The sequence below is a fragment of the Halichoerus grypus genome, chromosome 5 (assembly GCF_964656455.1).
Source record: "Halichoerus grypus chromosome 5, mHalGry1.hap1.1, whole genome shotgun sequence".
Lineage (NCBI taxonomy): Eukaryota > Metazoa > Chordata > Mammalia > Carnivora > Phocidae > Halichoerus > Halichoerus grypus.
Genome location: NC_135716.1, coordinates 172,744,717 through 172,766,715, shown reverse-complemented (window position 1 = coordinate 172,766,715; position 21,999 = coordinate 172,744,717). Strand labels below are relative to the sequence as shown.

The 21,999-nt window shown below is 56.3% G+C and overlaps 1 protein-coding gene across 1 annotated transcript; it reads right to left on the bottom strand.

The window, feature by feature from the left end:
- Nucleotides 1-7,638: 7,638 nt before the first annotated feature.
- On the bottom strand, nucleotides 7,639-10,803 carry CAMK2N1 (calcium/calmodulin dependent protein kinase II inhibitor 1). The gene is made up of 2 exons (XM_036115599.2): nucleotides 10,498-10,803; nucleotides 7,639-8,952 (listed from the first exon to the last, which is right to left on the bottom strand). Exons 1-2 carry the CDS (start codon nucleotides 10,661-10,663, stop codon nucleotides 8,882-8,884), a joined length of 237 nt encoding a protein of 78 aa, XP_035971492.1. The 5' UTR covers nucleotides 10,664-10,803; the 3' UTR covers nucleotides 7,639-8,881.
- Between the last annotated feature and the right edge of the window lie 11,196 nt (nucleotides 10,804-21,999).

Here is a 21,999-nt window from a genome sequence, read left to right as displayed (position 1 = left end):
CTGAGAGAACAGCATATGCAAAAGTGCGGAGGCATAAAAAGCATGACATTCTGGAAGGAAAGCATGACCAGGGCATAGCAGGTTTATAGAGAAGTGGAAAGAAGGGCGGCTTACAGTGTAGACACACCCCCATCTGCTCTTTTAACTGCCAGCGATTCCCTAGCTGTTTAGGGAATGAGGAGTGGGGCACACACCCCACTCCCCAGGAAGGCAACCTTGGCAGGCACGCTCGAGGCTGACAGAGCAGCTTTGCCCACTTTTCAGCCTAAGGGCAGCACGGCATTATGGGAAGGAACCTGGGAAATGTGTGGGTGGGGTTGTGCTTCATAGACCCAGGGCAGTCTTCAAAGGCTGCCCCCCAAGCCTCTGCCCACCCTTGGCCCCGCTGCCTTCCTCCTGCTGAGGGAGGAGGGAACTGAAGCACGAGAAGTCAAGTGACTTGCCCACCGTCTCATTCTGGTTAGTGGACAAGGCTCTTAAACAGACTCCCATTCAGGATTCCTCGACCCCAGCACATTTGGGGCTGGATAATTCTGTGTTGCGGGGGCTGGCCTGGGCCCTGGTCAGCAGCATCCCAGGCCTCCACCCACCAGATGCCAGTAGCTCTACCCTCCTCCCCGCGTCTGGACAACCAGAAGTGTCTCCAGACGTAGCCAAATGTAGCCTGGAAGGCAAAGTTAGCCCCTGTGGAGAAGCTACTCTAAACCAACCCTTTAGCTCAGATGCAAGGACTTTCAGGATCTGACCCGAAGCCTCCTCTGCAACCCTGCCCACACCACCAGAAATGCCTTGTTCATCCACTACCCAGAGGCCAGGCCTTCTCTCAAGCAAACCCCCAGCTTGCTACCCTCTGTCCTTCTGCTCCGTCCTCCCTACACCCAGACTGCCTTTCCCACCCCCACCTCCACCTCCAAGGCCCTGCCCAAGCCCACCGGCTCCCTGAATGGCCCCCCAGCCCAGAACTCGCTGTTTCCCCGCCCAGCTCCCCACCTGGTATCCTAACCAGTCAGGAGCCAGTCTGTCTGACCTTGCCTGCTTCCGGTCCCCGCGCCCCACCCTCAACTCCAGACAGAAGCAACCTGAGGGCAGGGGCTGTGCCTGCCTGACTCACCCCTGTGTCCCCAGCACCCCGAACGGGAGTGGGGGGCGGCACACCAGGCTGGCTCCCTGCTCTGTGCCCCAGCCGACTCCGCGTGCTGGGCAAAGGCCCTCGGCCTGGGGAGGCAACTTGGCATCCCACTCCGGAGGGGTTAAGGATTAAGAGTGTGAGCCACACTGGGGCTGTCTCCACCTCCGGCTCCTTCTGAGGACGGACTGAGGACAGGTTCCGCAAACCCTCCAGCCGGCGGTGTCTCCATAGGTGAAATGGGGGATGATTTCCAGTGACCCCGATCGATAGGATTGCTGGGAGCACTCCTCGTCCAGTGCTCTCCCTGGTTCCAGGACAAAGATTTCCCGGGGGAAGGTGGGAGAAGGTGGGAAGCTCCTGCCCCGAGCCCCGGGGAGGCCTGACATTTGAACTTCTCGGATCGGGAGGCAGGGGCTCCCGCCAACCGGGATATGGAGAGGTCGCGGGGCCCCGGAGGGCGGAGGGCGGAGGCGGGCGGGAGGCCGCCGGGGAGGCCGCCAGACGCAGTAAATAATTCATACAGATGAACTGGAGATAAGTGCGGCTTCGCCGGGGATCGAGTTCAGGTCGGAGGAGACGCAGATGGCGGCGGGGGGCCTGTGGTCCCCCCAGTCCGCGAGGGGAGCGCGAACGCGGCCCCAGGTGCCGGCTCGGGCGGCTGCCCGCGGCGGGCGGGAACTCCCCGGAACTGCCCTGCTGGGCACCTAGCCCCGCCCGCCGCCTCCGCCCCGCCGTCCCCATGGCAACCGCTGGCCCCGTCCAGGGTTCACGGCCCGCGGGATCCTCAGCCTCCCCGCCCCCCTCCCCCCTGCGCACTGGGCGCGGGCCTAGCCCGACCCCCTCCTTATCCTGGAGCGGTTGAAAGCGGGGACTCTTGGGGTCGGCGCCCCTAGGGTTCAGTCCCAGCTCCATGACTTTCTGGCTGTGCCACCGCAGGCAGAAGACGCCAGGGCTCTGTGCCTCAGTTTCCCTTATCTGTAAAATGGGGATAATAATCATAGTAACTATTTCCTTGGGTTTTGAACATTAAATGAATTAAATGCGAAGAGTGTGGAACGGTTACTAGTGCACAGTGAGCACCTCATAAATATTGTTTTCCACACGGGGAAAGGGAGCCCCAGAGGGGCAAAAGACCTGCCCACGGTGAGGGTCGCACGTGGCACATTTGGGATTGGAATGCAGTCATCAGTCCTTTCTCGGACACCCACCACGTGTGCTGGGCGCCTGCTTTGGGGGTTCCCCAAGGGTTTCCTAAGCTTCCTGTGACACCACCGCCCCCCTTCCCAACTTCTTGAAGCTGCACTGTCCTCAAAGGGTCATTGACAAGACAGTGAGGTCCCTGAAGCCAGAGGACGCCTTGCGCTGGCCAGCCCTGCCCTCCCCAGTGCCAGCCAAACCCAATACCCACCCCACCCCACCCCCATCCCTGGCCGATGAGTCCTTAAAGGAGCAGGGATTTAGTTCATTAATTAGTTCATTTCCTCTGCCCCAACACCCTCCCAGACTGAGCCCCTTAAGGCCTTGGCCACCAGCTCTCCGCTTTCCAGGACACCCCTTTCCCTGACAGCTTCCTGCCATCCCTGCCTGCCCCCCATCTGCCCAGCCCCCACTGCCATTCTGTTAGGATTTCCCATGGCACATTTCCCAGATCCTTCTCCTCCCTTCGGCCGTCCTCCCTGACCTCCCTTTCCCTCTCGTGACCCTTTGTCCTCAAACAGCTGTTTCTGGGTCAAGGACCTTCCTCCGGGCCCTTGGGCGTGCAGAGCCCCGGGTTAAGGACAAACCCTCCAATGTGAGAGGTGACAAGATAAATCAAATCTTCCTCCCAGAATGAGGGGGTGATGGGGCCCCGAGGTGGGGCTGTCTTTCCAGGACTTTGGGTTGCGCTGGAGAAGGGGCTGGAGCCCATAGCCATGGGCTCTCGGTCCCTAGAGGCCACCCCACCAGGTCCAGCACAGCTGCCAGGTTTCCCCGGATACAGCCCGGTCCTCGGATTTATTTTTGCATATGCTTTGGGAGAATCTCTGTTGCTGGAATAACGACAACCGTTTTTTTTTCCTTCTGCTTCCCTCCGATAGGCAGATTTTATAAACCAGAGCAGCTGCCTGAGGTTTCCAAGAGAAAATTCTGCACAGTTTCTAACCAGGGTGACAGTTCCCCTCCACAGGAAGTTGCTTTTATTAAGGTTGTTGGGTTTTTGTGTGTGTTTTTTTAATCTATTTTTTTGTAAGGCTCCATCTATCGGTCATCAGGCAGCACCTTGGGCCTTGTGGGCATTTTTGGTTTTTTCCCCCGGTTTGCCTGGAATTCATGATTACATCTAAACCACAGCGAGCTTGCCCAACACAGGGCAAAGTTGAACAGCAAAAAGTGGGTCATTCACATGACCTGAGCAGAAGAATCCCAAGTAATTTATGGAGACACTCCCCCACCAAAATAACTCCCCACACCTTAAGTGGGCTACACGTGATGGTTTCCTTCCAAAGAGGACAGTATGAAAGAAGGTGGGAGAGTAACCTCGCAGCGGAGTCACCTGACCAATGCCACCTCTGTCGAGTGCTCAAGGTCAGTAGCAACAGTAATAAGTCATGTTGATAGCATGTACTCTTGATATGATGTAATGAGAAGCGCAGTTTACCCCCACAGTCTTCCTCCCAAAACCCATAACCCCAGTTGAACCATGAGAAAAACATCAGATAAAGCCCAGTTGAGGGACCATCTACCAAATACCTGACCAGTACTCCATCAAAAACAAGGGAAGTCTGAGAAATTATCACGGCCCAGAGGAGCTTAAGGAGATTCGATGACTAATTGGAATGTGGTGTCCTGGATAGGATCCTGCAACAGAAAAGGGACATTAGGCAAACAAGGAATGAAATTCAAATGAGCTGTGGAGTTTTATTAATCGTGGTGTACCAGTGTTGGTCCCTTAGTTGTGAAAATGTACCATGTGGGGTGCCTGGGGGGCTCAGTCAGTTAAGCGTCTGACTCTTGGTTTCGGCTCAGGTCATGATCTCAGGGTCCTGGGATCAAGCCCCGAGTTGGGCTCTGCACTCAGCGATTCTCTCTTCCTCTCCCTCCCCCTCTACCCCTCTCCTTGCTCTTGCAGGTGCTCTCTCTCTCATAAATAAATAAATAAATAAATAAATAAATAAATAAATAAAATCTTAAAAAAGAAAAATGTACCATCATAGTAATATCAGATGTTAACAATAGGAGAAACTGAGTCAGCGGTACTGACAACTCCGTGCTATTCGCACAACTTTTCTGTGAACCTAAAACTATTCTAAAGTAAAAATTTATTTTTTGAAAAGTGGGATTCAGGCAACCCCCCAAACCCAGTTCTCTTTGGTTCCCTCTTTTTGCCTGAACCACGGGTCCAAGCTGCTGACTTTGGTGGGACCCCAGCCCAACCTCGTTTCCACGGAACTGTCATCCTTTTCAAGCCCAAGGAAAACTCCCACTTCCTCATGGCTGTATACTCAGTGTCTGGCCCATAGCGGGTGCTAAGTTGATATTCGTCAAATGAATGAAACTTGAGGACTTGTCAAAGGAGAGGATCCGAGCAGAGAGCCACGCTCTTCCCTTTCCGGGGCAAGAAGTCCGTACCTGCGACTCCCCATCCGGAGAGGGAAGACTTCTGGCAACGTGGTTAGAAGTGGGTAGGAAACTTCTCTTAACAGGGCCTTTGGAGAACAAGCATTCAGATTTATCAGGGGTTTTGAGGAGCTGATGATGAAAATAGGCAAGAGGACTCCTCCAAACCGCTCCCCATCCCTCCAACTCCCCAACCCCGCAGTGGTGCCTCCTTTGCCCGTCGGTACCCCCAATGGGTACTTCTACAAAGACGCTTCATGCAACAAGATCTGTTTGCTGAAAGTCCATTGCCAGGCACATAGTAGGCACTTCATACATGGTTCACTGATGGCTACCATTTATTATGCACCAGGCTCTAAGCAGGAGAGAGGAAGGAGTTCCTATTTAATCCTTTAATCCAGTGATATTCAAGTCTCTTTCTTTTAAAACTCAATTTGCCAATTTCCCCCTTAGAGGTGCTTTTTGATATTCCTCCAGGCTGTCAACCTGGACAGGCCACGGAAGCAGAATCCAGGGAGATGGATGCTTATTACAAGCATTCAATTAGTGAAGTTTGAACAATGCAGCCCTGGCTGCTGGATCGATGCATGGAGGCTTACAGACACCCTCCCCACCCCCCACCCCCGGACTTGCAATGGCCTTTTCCATATTTATTGCCACCTAACCGGATACTTCAAACATATTCTGCACTTGGTATAATTTGATATCTGCCCAGTCCCCAAAGTGCCTTCTCAACAAATGTTTACCCCGATGTTAGAGTATACTTAAAAGATTGATAATCCCTTTTGCTGAATGGAGTCCTCGGGAAAGGTCGACTCTGTCTTCCCAGGCAGAGGATCCTGCCTTGGCTGACGGGGTGGCCTCTAGCAAGAACATTTGAATACATCACTTACTAAAATGGACCCACAGCCTTGGCAGAGGGCTCCCGTGCTCCCCCTTCCCAGCAGAGGGCAGCTCCTGGCCTTCACTGACACATCCGAGCCCTGCCTCCTGACCACTTATGTGGTTGTCTGTTGTGCAGAGTGGCAGAGAGCATAACCTCCAAACAATGAACCAACTAAAGTGTCCTTAAGACTGAAGGACAATGGCTGCAGCTGGGACTGAGCCTGGGTCTGGGGTCAGATGATTCTGCACCCCCCCACCCCCTCACCCCCCACCCAGAGCACAGGCTCTGGGTTCTACTCCTGCCGACTCACTAGCCGAGTGACCTTATACAAGTTACTTCACAGCCCCGAGCCCTGGTTTCTCCCGTACAGTCAGGGTAAGAATAATACCTGCTTCCTAGGGCTATTGTGAGCCTGGCATACAGTAAAAGCTCAATTAATGTGGTTGTTTTGTGGTCCTTTTAGCCCTTCTGGGGTATCAATTTCTTCACCTACCGGAGAGTTAATCGTTGTGGGTTGCCAGGTCGATTATTCGAGAGAATAGAAGGGTACCACAGTATTGAGCAGGTAAGCGGTAATCACTCCTGGTATGGGCTGAGATGTGCCTTCAGAAAGAATCTTTTCATACGGTTCCCACCCCTCCTGGCGGACTGAGGCCGAGCAGAAGGTGGGCCCTGCCCCTAACTCCCAGGGCGGCACACCTCCACCGTCTCATGGGAAAAGAACAGGGGGAAAGAGGGTCGGGCTCTGTGGTGCCTAAACATCAGCTCCAAAACACTGGGATTCTCTGGGCTTGGCAGGACAGGGTCATGCGCCTAGGAAAATCAAGCTGCCATCCCCTATCATCCTGCTGGCACCACCAGCTCCCACTTGCCCACCATTCCTACTAATGGCTGATAGCATGTCCAGGCTCTCTGCTGGGCCCTCCTGAGGCTCAAGACCCCCACTGCCTGGGAAGGGGGATGAGACATCACCCCTTCCCCCACAGGCCCTCTGGAGCCCCCCTTCCCTGCCCCCCCACACACACACTGCCACCACCCTGGGGCCTGTCTTACCTGATGTCTGAGTCACAATCAGGCTTCTGTCACTGTGAGCTGTGTTGTGACTCCCTGGCTGACAGTTTTACAACAAACACATTAAAAGCTCCCAGCACTGAGGCTCCTGGATGCAGAACAGCCCCCGAAGAAAACTTCTCCAGGCCTTTCTCCAGCCAAAACCCGTCTCCTAATCCCTCCTCCCACAGGGACCTGCTCCACCACCAACTGCCCCACGGGGGGGGGGGGGGGGGGGGGGCAGAGCTGAGATTTTTTTTTTCATAATGAGCCTTTTCAAGTGGCGATTGCAGGAAGCCTGAGACCTACCAGGCTGCGGGCCCCAGAAGACAGGGCCCATCCCTTATACAGTGACCTGTGAATTCTGCAATGGCCTGTGAATGCTGGAAGTCGAAGGTGCAGGGGAAAGGGTGTCGCGGCCCCTCAGCCTTGCCTTTGAGGACCGATGGCCCTTGGTGAAGCATTCTGTGGGCATGTAGAGGCCTAAGACCGAGTGGTACCTCCTGCTGGGTGTGGTGTTAAACCTCCCACAACTCCAGGAGGCAGGTGCGGCATGATCCCCACCTTACAGATGTGGAAACTGAGGCTTCAAGTAGCAAGGCGACTTGCTCAAGTCCATACGGTTCGGAAGTGAAGGAGCTGGCATTTTAATCCAAGTCTGCCAGCCTCTACACACTGCTCTTAACAAGACTGCCTGCCTCCCAACCCCCGGGACCTCCTTCTCTCCACAGCCCACAAGGGATGGCAGAAACCACAGGGAAGCAGGGAGAGCCCTAAGCAAGTCCAAATGGAATGAACTCTCCCTCGGGCAATGGCCCCGCCAGTCTACCGTCTTTCCTGCCATCTGAGCCCAACCCACAGGGCCCTCCACACCGCCTTGCTGCCTCGCAGACCAAAGCTATGGGTCCCTCCTTCCTATCTGCAGCCAGCAGACAAAAAGCAAGTCCCCTGAACCAAAGCAGAGACAAGAGAGGAGTGAGACACAGGGACAGTTCTTTTATTGTACATTGGAGAAAGAGCCCTGTGTGCTGGTTACAGGTGCAACATCCAGAATATCGAATTAAGAAAAGAGGGAACAGGGAAGGGAAGAAACCTCTTGAGGTCCAAAGTTGCAAACAAAAAAATGGTAAAAGATTTCCTCACGCAAGAGGCGTTTTTTGCAAATACCATGCAAAACAGGCAGCTGGTGTGCCTTAAGAGAACCCCTATAAATAACAGAAAAGACACTCCAAGCATTCCTTTACGTGGACTCAGAGCACAGGGAAAAAGAAAAGAAACCAAAATGCCTTTTGGCATTTCAAGATATTTGGCACTCTTGTGATTACATTTTTTTACAGCCCATTAAAGAGAATAAACTGACACAATATTAGAGAAAAAAACAGGCTGCTCACACAACAGACTGCAGGAAGAGGTTAGAAAAAGCTCAAGCATTTTTTTTCTTTGTTTTTGTGGGGTTTTTTCCTGACATATAAAATGTGTCCATTTGCATTAACTTGGGCAAATAGCTCGCAGCAACAAAGAAACACAAGCTTTACAAGTCATTTTAAAATAAAACAAGGATTCTTCCTATGTATCATTCCTTAGAAAAGTTCTCTTCTTGTTTTAAATACATTCCTGATAACTTCAAATGATGACCAAAATAAAACAGAGTATCTATAGAGATCATTTGCTGATTTTCCGTACATCCAAGGATAACAACATAAAAAAAATAAAACCGGACAGCATTTCACATCCAAGTGCACAGAATCATTTTTGCAAGATTAAATAATGTAAACATTGGGAACAGCCAAATCAGCGAAGAATGCCAACACCTCAAAACACCTGGTGTTGCCGCTTCATTATTTAAGTGGTTCAAAATCCAGATCTATAATTGCGCAATATTCACTGTATATAAAAAGAAATGGATATTAATTTTGACAAATAGCTGCAACTGAGACTTCTTTATTTCTTTATATGTGTGTATATAGTGATTTTTAAATTTTTAAAATTTTTTTTTAATTTTTATTTTTGCTGAGGAGCCCAGAGCCTTCTCCTCCTCCTCCTCCTCCTTCTCATGCCTCATCTGTCTCCCGGCCTGACACGAGATACAGGTTGGTGATTTCATCGTGGGTAGCAAGCTAGTAATAAATTTCAAAGTGCTTTCTCTTTTCATGCTCTTTTTGCCAATAACTGTTACCGCGCCGTTCTTACTCTCCCTTAACTCATTGTCTTTGGGGGAGTTAGACACCAGGAGGTGCCTTGTCTGTCATATTTTTCAGCACGTCATCAATCCTATCATCTTCAATAACAACTGCAAAAAAAAAAGGGGAGAAAAGGAGACGTGAGCGCGCCTGGGCCTCGCCGGGGGTCTCCGACGTCGCCCGTTCTGCCCGGGGACTGGGAAATGCGGGAGGCCGAGGGAGAGGTTGGGGGGGGGGGAGTTCCCCGCGCGCTGACACAGCCCCAACCTCTTCTGTCTCTGCGGGGGGACCCTGTGCTGCTTCCCTCTGAACCGCTCCCCCCACCCCCACCCCAGGCTGCGTCCAGGTTCGGTTCTGAGAAAAGGCAACCGAAAGGGCGCAAATCCCGCAGGCCCGGCCGCAGCCGAGACGCGCACTGGCCGCGTCCTCACCCCCCCGCACCTCCCCGGGCGCATTTATTTAGAAAGAAGGCTCCCCGGCAGAAGAGGGCGGGGAGGAGGTGCCAAGGTCTCCGGGTCGGGGACCCTCGGGGGTGCCCAGAGAGCGGCGCGGGTGGCCAAGGCTCTGGGTACGGAGGTGCGCGGAGCAAGGGGGCACGCGGGGGCCCGGGGGCCGGGGACAACGGCGCGCGGCGGGTCCGGGATCTGACCTCGCCAGGGCGGGCGGCCCTCCTGCGCGCCCCCTCCTGCCGCCCCCTCCGCGCAGCCCGCCGCCGCAGAGGTCAGAGCCTCCCCGCGCTGCCGGCCTCCCGCCGGCCCCTCCGCCTCTCTCACCACCTCTACCTAGCTAGCCTCGTCTTCCTCAGTCCCGCCATCAGTCTCTCGGCGTGGCCGTCACCTGTCGAGGTCTCTGGGTCTCCCTCCGTCTGGGGTGTCGGTCTCCCTCATTGTTTCAGCTGCTTCTCTGTCCTTCTCCGACTGGCGTCCCCGGCTCGCTGTCTCTCCCGCTCTGGCTCCCTCTCCCGAGCTTTGTCTCGGCCTCTGCCCCTCTCGGTCTCCCCCGATCCACCACACGCCTCCCCCACCAGCCCCCCATCTCTGCGTCTCAGTATCTCCGGGCAGCTCTCGGTCCCGCTCATTGTCCCCGCGCCTCTGGAGCTCCTCTCCGAGCCTCTCTGCGTCCCAGTCTCCCCCGGGCTTTTCCAGCTCCCGCGCCGAGCGCTCGGACTCGGCCACCCCCTCCCCCTGCTAAGTAACAATGAGAAGCCCGTGCGCCCCGAAAGCCCCTCGTCTTCCCCGCGGGAGTGGGGTCCCCCCCAGCAGTTCTCCACGCCGTCTCTTGGGGAGCCCTGGGGACCCCCCCCCCACCGGGTTATAGAGCGAGTGCAGCTGCGACTACACTGCGCAAAAGGGGAGGGGGATAGAAATCGAAAAGCAAACTTTGGCGCGGGTGGGGACCCGGGAATAACCTTCCAGCCCCCGCGGCAGCTCGAGGCCGCCACGCCCCCTGGGTGACCCCAACAGGAATCAGGCTGAGGGGGAGGGGTTTCCGCGGCCGGCCGGTGCCCGACCCGCAGTGCGGGATCCCCCCCAGTTCCGCGCGATGGGATTCCATTCGGTCGGAACCGGTTCCCGGGGGCGGAAGAGCCCCACACACCTCGGCCAAGCCTCGGCGCCCGAGAAAAGGGGCGAACCGGGAGGGGGCCGCGAACTCACCCCGCTTGCTCCGGCCGATCTGGCCCAGCTTGGGCGGCCGCTTGTTCTGCCCGGCGCCGAAGAAGTTGTTGGTGTCCTGCAGGCGGCAGGAGAAGATCTGGCCCACGTCGCCGCCGTCGCCGTAGGGGCTCAGCTTCTCGTCGCCGTAGGGCAGCACCTCCGACATGGTCGCGTCCGGGGGCTCCGCGGCGGCGCCTCCTCCGCCCGCGTCCCCGCCCGCGGCGGACAGGGTCAGCGGCGCTGGGGCCGGGGGCGGCCGGCCGGGGACGGCCCGCGGGCTGCTGCGGCGGTGGCGCCGGCGAGGGGCCGGGGGGCACCGCTGGGGCGAGAGCGCGCCGCCCGCCCGAGCGACCCGGCGAGCGCCCGGCGCTGCGCTGCGCTGCGCTCCGGCTCTGCGCGCGAGTGGCTGCTGCTCCGGCACCGGCGAGCAGGACTCACATCCTCGGCGCGCCCGGGCGCTGGGCGGGGGCCGGGCCGGGCGGGGCCGCGAGCCGGAGGGGGGGGTTCCCGGCGAGCCCGCGGGGCGCGGGGCCGAGGAGGGCGCACCCCGGGGAGCCCGGCGGGCCGGTCCGGCGGCGAGTGCGGGCGGCGGCGGCGGCGGCGCGGCTTCGGGGAGGCTGACTGGGGAGCGGCGAGCGGCGGGGCGCCGAGGGGCGGAGGGGGAGGGGAGCGAGGGAGGAGGGAGGGCACGGGGGTGGAGGGGAGAGGATGCCCGGAGGGAGGGAGGGGAGAGAGAAACCGGGAGGGAGACGGCGAGGAAAACGGAGGAGAAAGGGAGAGGGAGGCAGGGGGACCGGCAGGGAGAGACGGAGGGGAGGGAGAGAAGAAAGGGGAGGCAGCGACGGGTCCGGCTCGCCGCGGCCGAGGGAGGAGCGGAGAGGAGCGGGGCCGGGGCCGGCGGGGAGAGAAAGAGGGTCGGGGAAGGAAGGCGGAGAGTGGGAGCGCGCGGAGGAGGAGGCCGGGACGGAGGAGCCAGCCCGCGAGCGAGCTGCGAGCGAGAAATGCCGGCCGCGGCGCGGAGGCGAGGCGCGGGGAGGAGGGCGGGAGGAGGGCGGGGACGAGGGGACCCGGGGCCGCGGGGAGAGATCCCTGGAAGCCGCGCGACGTCACCGGGCCGCGCGGGCCGGCCCGGGCCGCGGCTCGCTTCCTGCCCCCGCCCCCGGCCCCCGCCGGCCCGCCGGCGCCCAGGGGCCCCCCGCGAGCCCCGCCCCGGCCGCCTCCGGGCGCCTCCTTCCCCCGCACCCCTCCCGCGGGGTGTTTACCCGGCCCCGAGCCGGTGCGCGCCGGACCCGCCGCCCGCTCGCCCTCCCGCGGGGCGGGGCGGGCGGGGAGCCGGGAGCGGGGGGGGGGGGCGAGGGGGGGGGAGCGGACCAAAGACCACACGCCGGGAAGGACAGATGGACGCCGGTCTCCCCGGAGGCCGGACGCTGGGGCCAAAGGTCGGAGGACGCGAAGGCGACCTGAGGACACAGCCTCCCCCTCCCGCCTCAAACCAGGGAGCCCCCTCCCCCACCACACTGGCGCCCCACTTCACACACCCGGGGCCCGGCCCCTTGGGCCTCACCCCCTCCTTCCCCCACTGCGATCGCCCTGGAAGGCCCTGCTCCCCGGCCAAGGCTCAGGACTCGGGCTCCCGAGGGGCCTCCGGGTGGAGGCGGAAGGGGGGAGGGGGGCAGCCCCGCCTCCCGGAGGAGAGGGGAGCGCCTCATTACGCCGGGCTCGCCCGGGATGCCCGGCTCTCGGCGTCCGCCGCCTCCTCCTCCGGGGACGCCCCGGGCCTGCAGCCTTCTGCCCTGGGGCACCTCTCTGCCAGCAACAGCCTCGAGCCCTGGGGAGAGAATGTGGCTTCTGTGGCGAGGAACGGGCTCCCGGTCCCAGGAGGGAGACCGGGGCAGCCCCAGAGGCCTGGGAGGCGCATCTGCCAAGCAGATGGTAACTCCGAGGGGGCAAGGTGTGTGAGGAGGGCTCATTATCCTCGCCCAGAGCCAACAGCACCTGCTCTCCCCCTGGAGACCGCCTTCACTCGGCAGAGCCAGCCTGACCACTGAAAGGGGCAACCGTCCCAGGGTCGTGGAACCTGCTGAAGGCAGGGCTAGGGTGAAGTCTCAACTGGCTCGGTTGCTGCCCCTGCACCTGGTCCCATCCTTAGTGACTCTCCCCTTCATTCTAGAACTCCGGGTGGGGGCAGGCTGGAGGGAAAGGGGTGTGGTTTTTTAGTGACATAACATCTGGTAGAGGGGGCTACCTGAGAGGAGCCAGCCCAGCCCTCTCCCCCAACTATGCAAAAGGGTCCCCTGCCCAGAGGCCAGGCACCTGGGGGAGAGGGGAGGAAGGGGGCTGAGAAACTGGAGACAGAGACAGTGGGACACGTGGGATGGGTGTGGAATGGGAGTCAGGCCTGGGTTTGAATCCCTATCCTGTCATTGGCTAGCTGTGTGACTTGGGACAAGTCGTGTCCCCTCTCTGAACTTCCATAATCTCAGCTGTAAAATGGGGCATGTGGCTGGCTAGCTGCCTGGGTGCCTCACAGGACTCTTAGCAAAACAAAATGAAATCAGGCTCCTGGTGCTTAATGAGTGAGAAAGAACACTAGCACTTCATTCATTCCCACTTCAGAGCTATCAGAGCTGGGAGGATCCGTAAGGGATGATCCAGCCCAACCTCCTCATTGACAAAGGGGGCAACTGAGACCCCGAGAGAGAGGCTCAGGGGCTTGCCCCACATGCGCCCGCTTGTCAGCTTGTCAGTGCAGGTCTGCAGTTTCCCTTTGCTTCCCTCCACAAGCCGCCCCATTCATGAAGGCTCTGCAGAGTGTCTACTTTGAGGTTAGCACCAGGCCAAATGCTGGAAGAGAAAACAAAAGCATAACAAGCAGGATGATCAAGTTACAACAAGAAGCTCTTACATTTGTATCCTGCTTTTCTGTTTTTCCCCCAATGCATTTCACCTCCATTATTGACCTTGCTTCTCAAAATAAATACCTTCTGAGGTAGAAAGAGGAGACCTTGCATCCTCTAACTGATATTCCCAGAAAGGGGATAAGTGACTTGCCAAGGTCACAGGCTAGTGATGGAGCCAGGAGAAGCCACTCTTCCCAGTTGTGGTTCCAGATCCTTATAGGGGACACTCCATGCAGGGCTGGGACCACTGTAGTCACCCGGTTCCCTCCTTGCTGCTGAGTTATGAAGCAATTTACACACTGAGCATCTAGCACAGTCCCCGCTGTAGAGGTGAGCACCGCAGCCCCGGGAGGGCCGAGGAACCCTGCACACACAGCAAGCGAGAGGAAGAAGGGAAGCCGACTTTTACACCCCATCAGTTTTTAGGTTTTCCTTGCCCTGTTGCAAATAAGGTTAAAGGTGGAAGCATCGCACCTTCCCAACTCAGTACCCACCCCCTTCCTGAAGAACACCCCCCCACACACACCCCAGACACGGGGCACTGGACAGTCAGAAAAGCATTTCCATGACTATTACCTCCTTGGAGCCTTCCCTTAGCCTTTAGAAGCTGCAGGACTGGGACAGTCAGGCCCATTTTACAGATAAGGTACCTGAAGGGTGACTGGTGTCTCCAAGTTCACGCAGCAGTTCTGCGAGAGCAAGCGTGAAACAGTGTGACCTTCCTGCACCTCTACCCCTCCCAGCTGTCTCGGTTATGAAGGCCACACTCAGTCCTCCCTTCTGTCCAGACTTCAGTGGGGCATCCCTTTATCTCCGGGGCGCTAGACCTGGATGCAGACACATCCTCGGGATCCCTGCGTTCTCCTCTAAAGCTGAGGGGCTGGCTCCGAGCCAGATGCCCAGGGCTGTGTTGAGGATGCCAGGGCCAGATGGAGGAGTAGACCAAGTAAGACAGGAGTGGAAGCTGCCCTCCCTACTACCCGGCAAGGAAGGCTGGTGATACACGGTCTAGTGCAGTAGCCCAGGGGAGGAGGGGGCAGCCTTCACTGGAGCTGCCACATTCAAATCCCTAACGTGGCATTTCCTAACTCGGATTATTTCACCTCATGGTGCCTCAGTTTTCTCATCTGTCGAATGGAGCTAATAATATTCTTATTCGGTCAGGTTTGTTCCAGGGAAAGAGATCATACAAGCATCATATGCCTGGTACACAGTAAGTCCTGGATGAACATAGTTCACATCCTCAGCTATTGACTCTCTTTGTGGCCTTGAATAAGCTGGTTCTCGCCCCTAGGCCTCTGACTCCACATCACAAAATAGGAAACTTGAAGAAAATCACATCTTTTTTTTCAGCTGCAAAATCAGCCAGTTCCCCCAAATCTAAAGTAGATAAAACCTCCTTGAGGCAAAAGTGGGGGGCTTTCCCCCAAACTTCATCCGAAAGCTCCTTCACGGGACCCTAGGACTCCGTAGAATTGGGGACCACAGGACTGGACCACGTCCACAGCCCCTTGGGCACAGATATTCCCCCGGTTGAAGTACTAGGTCTTGGCAAGTCCCTGCTGTGCACTGAGCCCTACACCAGGGTTGGGGGGATAAAGGGAAAGCCAGCCCCAGCAGTTCCCAGCACAAAACCTGGCACTCAGTGGTTCCCTTTGTTTCCTTCCCCTGTCTCCTACCCAGACGGGAAACTGAGGCAGAGAGCGATGGCAAGACTCAGAGAAGAGTGCGTCTGTGGGACCCCCCCAGGTACACTGCCACAGAGGGGAGGACAGGGAATGCTGAGCCTCAGCAGGGCTGGCTCCGACCCTAGCCTTCCGTCAGCAGGGAAGGCCAGGACACTGTCCGAGGTCAGTGGCCAGCTGGTCACCTCCAGAGAGGCTAAGTGGCCTCCCAGCAGGGCACCGCCACTCTGAGCCAAGCCTGGATGCCATCCCACATCACCCCCACCCCTCTCGGCTCGTGGACGGAATCTGGGCGCACCCAGGCAGGGCCTCTGCCCCCCACCTCCCCACTCACGCACATACGCACAGACACACACCGTGAGAGAGAGGCGTATTAACTCACTGACGCGGTTTAGGCCTCGAATCAAAGAACAATAAGAGAAGAATTCATGCATCTCTCACTCCTTCAGCAAATGTGTGTTGAGGACTTTTGTGGCAGCACCGTACTTCCCCCAGGACAGCTCAAGGACTCTTAGCTTCTTCCCTTCATCTGTCTAATCACCAAGACCCTTTCTTCCAGAAAATATCTTAGAAGAAACCTCAGTAAATAAAAAATAGATAAAGGGCCAGTTGCTGGGGAGCTAGGGGCTCAAGACCCACACTTTGGGGGTCCCCCCATATTCCCTGAAGGATCTCCAAAGAATGCCCAGAGCTCTAGACTGCTCAGTGGGAAACCACCCGTAGAGTTTATCTAGTCCAGTCTCCTCCCATTACAGACGGGAAACTGGGGCCCCGACGGGGCTTGCTGGAACCGAGGGGCCCCCCTGCTCTTACTGCTGCATTACTCAGCCCACCCAGAACTGTATGGGGGCAGGCAGTGCAGCAACCCAGGATTAGTCAGAAAATAAAAGGGCTTTTCTCAACAAGGAAGTTTGCTGTATTTCAGATAAAATACATAAAAGGGGGCGCCTGGGTGGCTCAGTTGGTTAAGTGACTGCCTTCGGCTCAGGTCATGATCCTGGAGTCCCAGAATCGAGTCCCACATCGGGCTCCCTGCTCAGCGGGGAGTCTGCTTCTCCCTGTGACCCTCCTCCCTCTCATGCTCTCTGTCTCTCATTCTCTCTCTCGCAAATAAATAAAATCTTTAAAAAAATAAATAAATAAATAAAATACATAAAAGGATCAGAGGGTAATTTTTTAAGTTTTTATTGTACCCACAGCCCACAAGGTAGGAGTCCCACAGGCTCTTCAGCAAAACCTAAGGAAGGGTGAGGACAGCTGGGAGGAGCTCAGGAACCAGACGTCACCAGAACATGAGAAGGGGATAACCGGTAATGTCCTGAATGTGCTCTCCCCCACCCTCCTCATTCCGCATCCTCACACGGAGGAGGGAGGGAGGGAGGGGTCCCGGAACTCTACTAGAGCCGCTCTGCCTACAGCCCCCAAACCAGACTGAGGGGCTGGGGTGCTGGGGCTCTGTGCCACCCTGGAAAACGATAGCCCCTCTCGGACTGGGAAAAAAGAGGGCCTCAGACAGGCCTGGCGCCATGGTGGTCTTGTGCATCCTCAGGACCCTAGGGGCAGACAAGGGCAGGTACACATTTAACCCTGTGGACACACGGGGGAGGCTCAAGAGCCTGGGAACTGTGGTCTGGCTCTGAAGCCTGGGCTCTGAATACTTTACCCACATGTCGGCCTTCGTCTGTCCAGAGCTCCCAAGAGGCCCAAAGTCCGCTGATGAAAGAGCCCCTGACCCCACCAGAACAATGAGCTGAGCTAAAGGGGACAAAGAAGGAGCTGACCCCAGCAAGTTCAGAAAAGGCCACCACCACCTTCTGATCCCAAACTCCCGCTGCCCAGTCACTACTAAGAGCTTACCAGGCCCCGGATCATGCTAATGGCTACTCATGATCACCTTGGGAGTGGTCGTCATCTGTCTTATACCATCTGTAAGGGTCTGCAGCCAGGGAAGTTGAGAGGTAAGCCAGAGCTGCAAGGAATGGCCCAGGAGAGGCAGCTGGTCTGACTCGAGGCTGAGCTCCCAACTGTTGGGCGACAGTGCCTCCCTGAGGACACCTGGGAGTCACCAAACCAGGGACAAGCCTCTTCTCCAGTCTCTACACCTCGGCCTACCCACAGATATGGAGGGGGTGTAGATTAAAGAGTCCAGACCTCTTGCAGGCCAGGGACTCCTTGGAAATCTGATAAAAGAGATGGATTCTCTTTCCCAGAAGCAGGAAATTGTGTACCCAGTTCCCAGGGGACCTCTGAACCCCCGTGGCCCCTTAAAAAAGAGGGCAGGACTAGATCCTACAAATGCCATTCCCCACCAGTCTCCTGTGACAACAGAAGGACTTTTTACATCTGAAGCCCAGAGGCCCTCACTCCTGCCTCTCCCCCAGACCTGGGGTCAGACCTGTGGTGGCTCAAGCCTGAGCAGAGGAATGTGGCCACTGACTTCTGAGCCCGCTGAAGGGCTGTGCACAGCTCTGGACCCTTCCACCTCTACTGTCTGTTAGTCAAGCACTTGCCCACCCCCTGGATGCGATGTCATTTCAGGTCCCTGAGGACGGGTAAGGATGGCAGGACAGAGAAGAGGTACTTTCCCACTCCACGGAGGGGGAAAGCCGGTCCCAAACAGGGAAGATGAACTGCCCCGCCAGAGACCGCACCAGGACCAAGACCCCAGGTCTCCCAGCACAGATCTGTTTACCGGACCTGCTGAAGAGCAAGTAAAAGAGGGTAAATCAGAAGACCCGCGCCAATCCCAGCTACACCCCTTCCTACACCCCTTCCTACACCATTTCCACGGATGTGGATGCCGTCACTTCCCTCTCTGAGCCAGAATTCCTCTCAGCTCTGAAAGGCGGGTAACCAGATCAGCCTCAAAGGGAGATGTACGGATCAGATGAGGTGCTGTGGGGTCACTGATGGGGACAGCTCCAAGCCGTGAGTCCCGCCACCTAAAGCCCTCCAGGGTTGGACAGAAGGGCCCTTGCTCCCTAGGAAAGGAATTCCCTATGTGACAGGAAGGGGAGAAGAGTGAGGAGCAGCCACTGCATGGTCACAGAGCCCTCCCCATCCTGCCCGGCCTGGGCAGGGGCTGAGGAAGGAGGAGATCCGGTCTGCAAGCGCAGGGGCCAGGCACAGGTGAGAAAGATGGGAGGTGAGCCAGCCCCACGGAAGCAGAAGCAGACAGAAGCAGAGAGCCTAAGAAAGCCTCAGGGAGGAGGACAGATCCACACGCAGAGGAAGAAACTCTTACACACACTGGGAGGCAAGAGGCAAACAGGGCAGATAAGAGGCAGGACTGCCAAGGAAAGTAGTTGACAAGAGGCAGCAGGGAAGGGGACAGAGGAGCCGGGCACTTGGACAAGGGGGCAAAAGGCAAAGGCAGGACAGGGAGATGAGAGCAAGGACAGCAGGCCAGGCTGAGAGAAGCTTCTTTCTTTCTCCTGCTGAGAAAACGCTTCTTGTGCGGAGAATCAGAATCTATGCCATACAATTTTTTTAAGCATCCTTTACCAGTATGAAGTCATTTGAGTATTTTAAGAACATGTGATGCATTATGCATATCTCGTTTTTGTTGAAAGAAATCATGGTTAGTATATTTAAAGACGTGAATGCCTGGGAAATTATCGGGGGAGAAATGGGGGATTTTTTTTCCCCCAGAATTTTCTGGGCTTCTCAAAACTTTCACATCTGCACCCAGCTTCCTGGTGAGTTGGGCAGAGAAAGGAAGGAACCAGAGAGAAAAATCCCTGCTTCTCCCCTTTCCAGGCTGTGCCCCGCTGGACCTGGGATCAGCAGTTCGGGATCCTCCCAGGCCTGTTCCCGCCCTTCAGGGGAGGGAACATTTGCATAGACCTTTGGAAGAACCGCCTTGGTTGCTCCTGAGGCCTCCCCCCGGCCTCAACCATGGGGGCACAGCGCCACCTGGAGGTCATGGCAGAGCCTGCAGCAGTAGGAGGGATCCCAGGCAGAGTCCTGCGGCGGGGAGACGGGGCGGGGGGTGGGGTGGGGGGGCGGAGCCTAGGAAGAAATAGACTATGGACCAACTTATTGGAAGCGTGTATGAAGCTCCACCCTACGAAGCACCTTCAAGGTGCTAGGAAAGATGATGAGGGGCTGGGAGGCCTGCAGCTGGGGCAATTTGGACATTAATTTTAATACAACCTCATTTGTCCCTCCCTCCCCCCCAGCCTAGAAAACATTCAGGTTACAGATCCAAGGTGCCTGGCACACTCGGTGTCTAATTAATGCTTGTTGAGTTCAGCTGTGGCCCTCCAGAGTCGTGGCCCAATCCCGGAGGGATCTGAATTTGAGGAACGTCGCGGAAGGGAATCGCTCTGGCAAGGACAGAGGGTAAAGGGCAGGAGAGGAGGGCCCCCGCCCACGCCCGGTCAGCCCCTCTAACCAAGGCCGGTGTCACTGCTGGGCCTCGTGCGCCCCACTCTTGGGGAAGGGAAATGCCAGGTCCCTGGGCTGGCATCTGGAAAACAATAAGGCAGCTGCAGGGGAAGTGACTAATGAGCACTCCAGGGAGCAATTCAGGACATCTTAAATCGAAACTTATCTCATTCAAAATTGATAAGTTAACACTATCTAATTAGAAAATGTACTGATCTCCCTGGCTTTAGGGGAACGTGGTCCCAAAGCTGTGGCAGGCAGCTAGCCTGAAGAGGGCCCGGCTCTCATCTGTCAGACTTGCAGCCCCAAAGAGGACCTCCACACTGCCCTCTTGGCTCCCTCACCCACGCTTAGACATGCAAAATGTCAGAGCTGGATGGAGGTTTGGAGGGCTTCGAATCCAACTTGCTCCATTTATAGACAGAGCTGAGGCCCAGAGAGGTCAAATCACTCCATTAAGATCACACAGCAACAGAGCCAGGTCCTGAGAGCAGGCCAGCCTTTGGGCTGCCGGTCCAGACTATTTCCCACCACACAATGACATCATCTCAACTTTCCTGTGCGGAGTCCTCAACACTCTGGTCAGCTCGCTGCACAAATGTTCCTCTCATACAGTTTATCCACATTGGCTTGAGGCCCTTCCCTCACTCCTACAACCAGGTCATGGCCCTCATCTCTGGTCCAGTAACCGACTCCCACAGGCAGCCTCTCAGGACTGCTTACCCCACGTCTAGTTCACTCGCTAGTCAACTTGCCCATTGCACGGACATTCACTGCTTGAGCTCTTGGGCTTGGAGTCAGACTGCGTGGGCTTAAATCTTGACTCTCTTGTGAGCTTGGCAAGATACCTGACCACTCTGGGCCTTGGTTTCCTTCTATCATCTATCTATCTATCTATCTATCTATCTATCTATCTATCTATCATCTATCATCTATCTATCTATTTATGTAGATTTTATCCATTTGAGAGAAAGAGAAAGCACGAACGGGGCGGAGGGGGAGAGAGAGAAGCAGGCTCCCTGCTGAGCTGGGAGCCCGATGTGAGGCTCAATCCCAGGACCCTGGGATCAGGACCTGAGCCGAAGGCAGACACTTAACCAACTGAGCCCCCTAGGTGCCCCGGTTTCCTTCTCTTTAAAGGAAGAATAATACAAACACGTAACTCAGGGTGCAGATTAAATGACATGAATCATGGAGAGCACTTAGTCAGTACCCAGCAAAGAACAAGCCCTAATGTTAGCTCTAACTAGTGTATAGTGACGACCCGAGAAAAAATAAGATGCAGGCAGGTCCTGCCCAAGACAGGGGCAATCCGGTTAAGGGCAGGACTGAGAAGACTGTATTATGGAATCTCAGGGGAGGGGCACCTAACCCCTCCAAGGCACCTAGGAATGGAGGGGACACCACCTAAAGCTGATTTTGAAAGGTAAGTAGACGTTAGCAAGGTGAAGAGCCAGGATGCCAGGGGCAGGACTCAGCATGGCATGTCTCAGGAACCTCACTGACTGTGCGACAGGAGCCACAAGCGTGGGACGGAGGGATGCGGAGAGGCTTGGACAGCTGGGCTGGGTTACGCAGGCCTTCAGATGCCTGGGAAGAGTCAGGGCCTGGGCCTGGAGATGACAGGGGGCCTGGGGAAGTGCTTCAAGCAGAGGAGGGACACGGTCAGGTTGGTGTTTCCAGTGGGTCATCGTAGGCTCTGTGGGGTACGTCTTCTCTGCTTGGCTCCCCTTCTGCAATGCTGGACTGCCCTTGGTCGGTTTATTTTGAATGGGAATCTGCTCTAACCAGGTCAATTTCAAAGGCTCATCCCAGCTACACTATTCTGTGAACAGCAAATATGCCCAACAACTGAGGGTCATCACACCTGGCCAATACGGTTTACTGCCTTTCGAACAATGAGGGTATATTAAGACAACTCTGAGCCCTGCAAGGGCAGAGACTGCGTCTTATTCATTTTGCAACTCCAGGCACAGAGATTGCTAAATATACATTTAGCAAATGTTTGTTAGATGAATAAATGCCCATCAGTGAACATGACCGGCTCTTCCTCTGAGGATTCCAGAGGCCCTGCGGATCATCAGCCTCAGACCCATCGTCCAGTTGGGATTTTCATGGCCTGGGACCGGGGTCGTAAAGGGTGCCAGATTGGCCAAGTTTGTCGTGTTGTTGTTTGCTTTTTAAATGTTCCACATATTGTTGCTTCTTGAATTTTCTATCATAATTCTGAATGAGTTAGGATTCCAAAGACCTGCCTCCCAGCTTCTGTTCCATCAAGATAAGCTAGGGAAACCTCAAAGCCTCTCCCTATGATACGTAACTAGGGTGTGACTGGCCAGGAAAACACTGGGTCTGCAACACTCAGTGGTCTGTTGGATGACTTTCCTTCCCCTCTCAGGCCTAAAGTGATAAAAGACAAAAGGTGGAGGCATTCTAGTCAGACCTTGGTAGCCTTGAGCACATCACATAACCTGCAAATTGGGGTAATACGGTCTCCCCCGCTTGCTTGCCCAAAGTCTCAGGAACGC

Bases quoted from the DNA above. Each gene is read 5' to 3' on its own strand.
- CAMK2N1 (XM_036115599.2), bottom strand. From the start codon at position 10,663: ATGTCGGAGGTGCTGCCCTACGGCGACGAGAAGCTGAGCCCCTACGGC. The intron at 8,953-10,497 runs GTGAGTTCGCGG...TTTTTTTTGCAG, and splicing joins GATCGGCCGGAGCAAGCGGG to TTGTTATTGAAGATGATAGG.